This window comes from Lottia gigantea, assembly GCF_000327385.1.
Source record: "Lottia gigantea unplaced genomic scaffold LOTGIsca_43, whole genome shotgun sequence".
Taxonomy (NCBI): Eukaryota; Metazoa; Mollusca; class Gastropoda; family Lottiidae; genus Lottia; species Lottia gigantea.
In genome coordinates, this window is record NW_008709504.1 from 249,165 (window position 1) to 256,899 (window position 7,735).

The 7,735-nt window shown below is 34.7% G+C and overlaps 1 protein-coding gene across 1 annotated transcript; it reads left to right on the plus strand.

The window, feature by feature from the left end:
• Positions 1-2,191: 2,191 nt before the first annotated feature.
• Positions 2,192-6,465, plus strand: LOTGIDRAFT_123227 (hypothetical protein; the record flags this gene model as incomplete). The annotated part of the gene is made up of 2 exons (XM_009060509.1): positions 2,192-2,327; positions 6,254-6,465. Coding segments are annotated over 2 exons (348 nt in total), but the record flags the coding sequence as incomplete, so codon positions are not given.
• Positions 6,466-7,735: the final 1,270 nt, after the last annotated feature.

Below are 7,735 nucleotides of genomic sequence, written 5' to 3' on the forward strand. Positions count from 1 at the left end.
TTAGTGTAGATCTCCCGTTATTGAATGTAAATAAAGTGTTGTTAATATCTTGGCTGTTATCTTATTTGGAAAGTAAATTCATAGCCGATAGAAGTCCGTATCAAGTCTCTTACCAACGACTATACAGTTGGTAAGAATAATCTACTTTGCAGTTTGCAAGTAGAACCGAACTCAAAGTAAAAGCCACATTTCTGCATTACAACACATTTTCTCAATTTGGGTCTTAATGAAACGCGATGTGAACAAACCAATACGACTCATAAAATTACTATCGACGTGTGTACTTTCCTAAAGGGCTTACCATATTCATAAACCCAATCAAATTTTAATCAGTAGCTTTGAAAGAATGGGAATGTTCTGGCTCATTTCCGACAGACGAACTTAGAAACTTGTATTTCTGTGTTTCTTTCAAGAAAAACTTGAATAGGGTTTTCAATAATGCATTTATCTTAGATATTGACATCAAATCGATTTTACAGTGATTAAAAACATCAACCTTGTCATTATAAACACAGACAAAGAATGACGTTTGTTCGATGGAACATACTGTTTATTCCTATACCAAGGTCCATACCAAGTTCTTACTTGAAAATTTTTTGAAAATTGAAGGATATTTTAGAAACTTCGGGATATTTTAGAAATTGAATGTTATTGTATAAACTATAGGTTTTTTTAAAAGAAATTGGACGATATTTTAGAAATAAAGACTATTTAGAATTAGAAAATGAAGGATATTTTAGAAAATGAAAGATACTTTAGAAATTGAAGGATATTTTATAAACAATTTGTGAGAATTGTGTATTCTTTAACATTTTGAATTGTCCAGGATAGCTATTGACTCAAAATATTTGCCTTTTCTGTTTTTACATATACTCATATCGATTTATGTTCGTGGTATTTTGTGACATTTCCAGGACGCATGTTTGTGTGTATTGACGAGAATTAATTGCAGGATTGTATGCGTTCAGTTTTGTTTTCTGATTTTCTTCTGAACGAGTCGTGGTCGTTGTTGCTAACCAGATAAAGTGTTTATGACTAATAACACAGTGCATTATATGGTAAGTCCGTTCAAAAAGTGCTTGAATATCGGATACTGAATAACTGAATGTAGTACTGATAATCAGCTGCGTTCCATTTCAATACAGAAAAATGCTGTCGTTATCGGCGGCAATGTTGATTCTTACGCTTTACGTTAAAAGCATGCATAGCCACATTTGGAGTAACATACAATTTAACTATCATTTTAATTTGACGATTATAAACACCTTCCATTGTGATAGTGTTATAGTATGCGCTACTCGTTGCTCTACTTTCTATCCTGTGATCGAGATGGCGGCAATCCAGGATAGTGTCTGTTACTGTCTGAATCCAAGTCCAACTCTTCCCGGTTTTGAAGAGCAGATCAATTTGCCATCTGTGTATTCTCGAACACCAGGTAAGTGCTATTCTGTTGAATAATAGGTTCACCATTTTCATGGTTCTGATTTGGCCAATGAAGAGGGAGGTCTTGACCTTTTTTCGATTTCCAATCGTCGATGAATTACATCTTCTAAATTTGGTCTACCAGCAAGATAAAGTCCAGACTGTCTTGCTATGAGTTTCTTCAGACAACTAACCTATTTCAGCCTGCGTCCCTATTGACTTCGACAAGGAATATTATTATATATATACACATCAGCTGAATTATCTTCAGTACAATACAATCCGGCCATCTCATGACAATCGATTTAATAATGAAAAGAGTATATTAATCAGTCTATCTAATATCGATGTTCGTTGTTTAGTTATCGGTAGATACCTTCGACACTGCTTCCTGTAAAGAGTTAACATGCTTCATTCTAAAAAAGAAAGTGACAATTATGATCTTTATCTGTTTGTTTGGCAAAAAAGTTGATGACTATACAGATAGACATATATCTGATGGTAAAGCATCTGTATTCTTTAAAAGGAAAATACGTTCATGATATCAGCTGGTAAAACATATATTTATCATATATTTGAAAGTTAAACTTCATTATCATTACTAGCTTCCCTGATGAAGATTATGTATCCGAATATTTTTTTTAAATATTTATTTTAGCCTAGTTAGAGCATGATAGCTTTAAACAAATTTGCTCTAACAATGTGAGATTTCTGTATTTCAGAAGTTTGTATATCGAAGGGTTACCAAAGTTTGCCTGATTTAGGAATCTGCGTTAAATATTTCACATTCAAAGCTAACTGGGGTAACGCTAAGGGCCACTGTAACCATGATGGCGGATATCTTATCAATTTAAACACAGATAAGAAGTATACTACAATAATGAAGATGACAGCGAATTCTGTAGGTAGGGATAACAATTGATTATACATGGAAATAAATGAAATGGAGTTGTGCATTATACTTTCCTGCTCCAGTATTGGACTTATGAAAACGGATAATGCCATACCATTTTCAGGTAGATTCTTGTAACGTACAAATCCTGTAACTTCCGATATAAATATCATCTTTTACTATGAACGTAATTTGTTCGTCGTTCGTGTCTGATCCAGGTGGGGGTTTATGAAAACAGATAATACTAGTATTGTATATTACGTTTCCAGATTTGCCCCACATTGGTGGATTTACAGACAGTTATCCTGATTTTAAATGGACGAGAGGTGGTTCTGTTGACCCTCAACAATGGGGCCAAGGTGAACCAAATGGTCATGGAACACAGAAGTGTCTGGCTATATCTCGAAGTGGTTTTATTGATATACCCTGTTATCGGAGTGATTACTTTATATGTGAAATTTCTTTCTAAAATTTTGGATAAACATGTGTCCATTATATTCTTTATACATACGTTAACATCTAATAATAACATAATAATTCTCACTGTTAAAATAGTACTCAAAACATCAATTAACACTGTTAAGTAGTTGATGCACCCAAAAAAAATCAATATTTTGAAAATGTGAATGGGTTCTCAATTTAATAATCTGTAATATTATCCTATATTATCTAACAAGCATCAATTCGGGCGGTAGATGACAAACTTCCAGCTAACTGATATCACAGACTAGGTATTTGTTGGTAGATGACAAGTTAACATTCATTTCCAGTTCACTGATATCGCAGACTAGGTAGTTATTGGTAGAGGACAAGTTAACATTCATTTCCAGTTCACTGATATCGCAGACTAGGTAGTTGTTGGCAGATGACAAGTTAACATTCATTTCCAGTTCACTGATATCACAGACTAGGTAGTTGTTGGCAGATGACAAGTTAACATTCGTTTCCAGTTCACTGATATCGCAGACTAGGTAGTTGTTGGTAGATGACAAGTTAACATTCGTTTCCAGTTCACTGATATCGCAGACTAGGTAGTTGTTGGTAGATGACAAGTTAACATTCGTTTCCAGTTCACTGACATCGCAGACTAGGTAGTTGTTGGTAGATGAGAAGTCAACTTTCATTTCCAGTTCACTGATATCACAGACTAGGTAGTTGTTGGTAGATGACAGGTTAACATTCATTTCCAGTTCACTGATATCGCAGACTAGGTAGTTGTTGGTAGATGACAGGTTAACATTCATTTCCAGTTCACTGATATCGCAGACTATGTATTTGTTGGTAGATGACAAGTTAACATTCGTTTCCAGTTCACTGATATCGCAGACTAGGTAGTTGTCGGTAGATGACAAGTTAACATCAGCTGCCAGCATCACAAACGGTATGCAATACTGCTTTCAAACAATTTCCTTAATATGTGGACTCCCTGAAAGAGATGCCGAGTGAACAAAACCAATACGACTGGGATAGTATTGCTATGTGTACTTTCCCAAGGAGATGTCAAGTTGACAACTCGATATTCTAAATAAACATATTAGCTGTGTGTACTTTCCGAAAGGGTTGTCATGTTGACAATCCCAGTGACATTATAGTATGAGTTGTTTTGGAAGAGTGGTCATGTCCTGGTTCAATTGCGACAGACGAAATCGAAAACTTTAATTACTATGTTCCTGCCAAGAAGAACATGAATCGGTTTTTCAATAATGCATTTAATCATAGAAATATAGACCTTAAATCGATTTTACTGACATTAAGCAAGTTCTTCTACCTGTTCATTATAAACACAGACAAACAATGACGTTTGTTCGATGGAACATACTGTTTATTCCTATACCAAGTTCACTATAACGTTCTCTCGAATAACTTACTTGGAGTATTTGTTTATAAAAGAAATGAAGTAACTGAGGGATTATTTTAAAAAGTAAGGATAGTATGGAAACTGAAGGATATTTTAGAAAGTGAAGGCTAATTCAGAAATTAAAGGAGCTTTTAGAAAGTGAATGCAACTTTAGAAAGTGAAGGATATTTTAGAATTAAAAGATATTTGTAGAAAGGGAAGGATGCTTTAGAAATTGAAGGGCGTGTATTTTAGAAACTAAATGATCACAGATAGTTATTTACTCTCTTGATATCGGACTATATTATTCTTTAACATCTTGAACGATCTTACATAACTAGCTATTGACTCATCCATTCAACAAACTTAGTATTTGTTCTTTCTGTTTCTGTATTATCTCATATCGACTTCTGCTCTTGGTACTTCAAGATCATTAATCAACAAAGAAGCCGTGTCATTTCGACCGTCTTGAACATAATATACGTATATCTTTGGACTTTTAACTGTGGGTTATGGTTTCGTGTCGGGTTGTTCTTGTAATGTAAGCATATCAGAAATATCCAAATTATTCCAGGACGTGTGTGTGTATTTGAGGACGAATAAGTTAAATAAATCAAAGGCTTTTATGCGTTCCGTTTCCAAACATTTTGGTGTTTTTCTACTGAACGAGTTGTGTTCATGATAGCAGGAAACTGAACACAGTGCATGTCATGACGAATCCGTTTTCGAAAACTGCTTGAATATCGGATAATAAATAACTGAATGTAGAACAGATAATTTAAACCTTGCGTTCCATTTCAATACCAAAATGCTGTCGTTATCGGTAGTAACGCTGATTCTTACCCCTTTGTTAAAAAGCGTACATTGCCATATTTGGAGTAACATACAATTAAATTATTCTGTTAATTTAACGATTATAAACACCTTCCATTGTGATAGTGTTATAGTATGCGCAACTCATTGCTCTTCTTTCTATCCTGTGATCGAGATGGCGGCAATCCAGGATAGTGTCTGTTACTGTCTGAATCCACAACCAACTCCCCCCGGTTTTGAAGAGCAGATCAATTTGCCATCTGTGTATATTCGAACACCAGGTAATTGCTATGCTTGATATATGGCACCATTTCTATGAAATACATAGCTGTTATGAGCAACGAAGAAAAGATTTCCAACTGACCTATTTCAGCCTGGGTCTCACTGAAGTTTGACAAGGAATATGATTATATATATAAACATCAGGTGAAGTGTCTCCAAGCAATACGTGGTTCCGGTCATCTCATAGCAATTGATTTTATTTTAAAAAAATAGTGTATAAATCAATCTATTATTGATATTCGTTGTTTGGTTAGTCTATAATCAATCAAAACATATCGGTAGATATCTTCTGACACAGCTTCCGGAAAAGTGTTAACACGTTCTCCAATTCCAAAAAGTTATTAAGTGCTTAAGATATTTCAGCTTTCTTAGCTCCGGGAAAATAGTGTTAACATGCTTAATTCTAAAAGGTGACAATTATGATCTTTATAAGATGGTTAGACAAACATTTATATCTGAAGTCCTATATTTGAAAGTTAAACTTCATTTCTATTACCAGCTTCCCTGATGAAGATTGTGAATTTGAAACACATGCAGACAACATGACAGGAGTTCCAGTTAATTGAACGACTGCATTTCTTTTAACAAATTTGCTCTAACAATGTGAGATTTCTGTATTTCAGAAGATTGTATATCGAAGGGTTACCAAAGTTTGCCTAATTTAGGAATCTGCGTGAAATATTTCACATTCAAAGCCACCTGGGCGGACGCTAAGGACCACTGTAACCAAGATGGCGGATATCTTATCAATTTAAACACAGATAAGAAGTATACTACAATAATGGAAATGACAACAGCGAATCCTGGAGGTAGGAATATCCATTGATTATACTTGTAAATAAATGAAATGGAGTTGTACATCATACTTGGGACTTTCCTGTTCCAGTATTGGGCTTATGAAAACATAAGGTCATATCGTGTTCAGGTAGATTCTTGTATCATACAAGGCCTGTAGCATCCGAATTGTACTGACTACTAGTATTGTATCTTTGATCACTTTTTTCCAGATTTGTATTACATTGGTGGATTTACAGACGGATATCCTGTAGATTTTAAATGGACGAAGGGTGGTTCTGTTGGTCTTCAGAATTGGTATCAAGGTGAACCAAATGGTAATGGAACAGAGAAGTGCATGGCTTTATATTATGGAAGTCGATGGGGTTTTATTGATCTTCCTTGTCTTTGGAGCCAACACTTTATATGTGAAATTTTGTTTTAATATTTTCGGTGACATGTGTACAATATAATATTTGCAAAAGTTATATTCTATCTTATTGGGAAGCTGAACTAAGAAACATAAAATTCAAATCGCTATCATTAACTTTCTGAAAGGAGTACCAAGGTGTTACGCCTTTATACAAAATATGTGCCATGTGTAGTATCTGAAAGTGGATACCAAGTTCAATCAATAGCTAGATATATAGATTATGAATGAATAAAAATAAAGAAAAATATCCTTGACCTACTTGCCCCTATCCCCCTCCTACAGCAATGTATTGGTGAATGCCTATTGCTCTATTCTCTGACAGGTGTGGCGACAGGCAGGGTATGATCACTCTTCTTAGAAATTGTTGTTATTCTTGTAAGATTTTTATCAAAAAGAAAGCCAAAATAACAAGCTGGTAGACAGGATCATCGTGAACCAAATTTCAAAGTTATATTTCTATACTCCATGGTGGCTCACTCATCTGTCTGAAGGGTGTGTATTCCAGGGTGCAGGAGGTGGCACACTGATGTTGGTGATAGAGGGGAAGGGCAGGGAGAGGGGTGTTACTACTGGCCTCAGAGTGAAATCAGTAAAACACTCACCCGCGATACCGCCCACTGTACATTTCATTCCAGACTTGGGCTCATTATTCATTTATGATCAAACAGGAATCAAGCGGGAATCTGTGGGTTGCTAAAGGGAATGAATATAATGGTGTTAAGTATTCTTGCCTGATGATTTTAAACATTTTAATTTGGGCGCCGTAAGCATTAAGAAATGAGATACATTCTTTGTTAAAATATTAAAATAATTGATTTAATTTTTCGGCATCTTTGACTAATAAATGTTTTGAAACACTACTTTCAGTGTTTTTACTACTGGTGTAAACTCCAGGGTTTAATTTACATTGTAACGTATTGGCCAAAATTAGAGTTTATCACGACGATCTTTAGATCACGGACTTCTGGCGTAGTGATTTTAATGGTGGTCAACTATGTTCGCGTCTATTATATAACGTTACTTCGTTCCTTAATATAATTTTCTTAATATATATTTTTGTTCCACTTGACGATCCATAGACAAACGCTGGTTCCGTTTTGGTTTCTTTATCATGAATGTACAAGTGGAGAATACTTCGATTGCCTATTAATATTATCTTTAATTACTAATGTACTTTTTTCGTCGATGTTTATGTATTAGTTTCGACGAGTCATTGTGTTTTAATACCAATGATGTTTAATTTTCATTCTCCATCAATGTTCGAATTTGAATTTAGATGAAC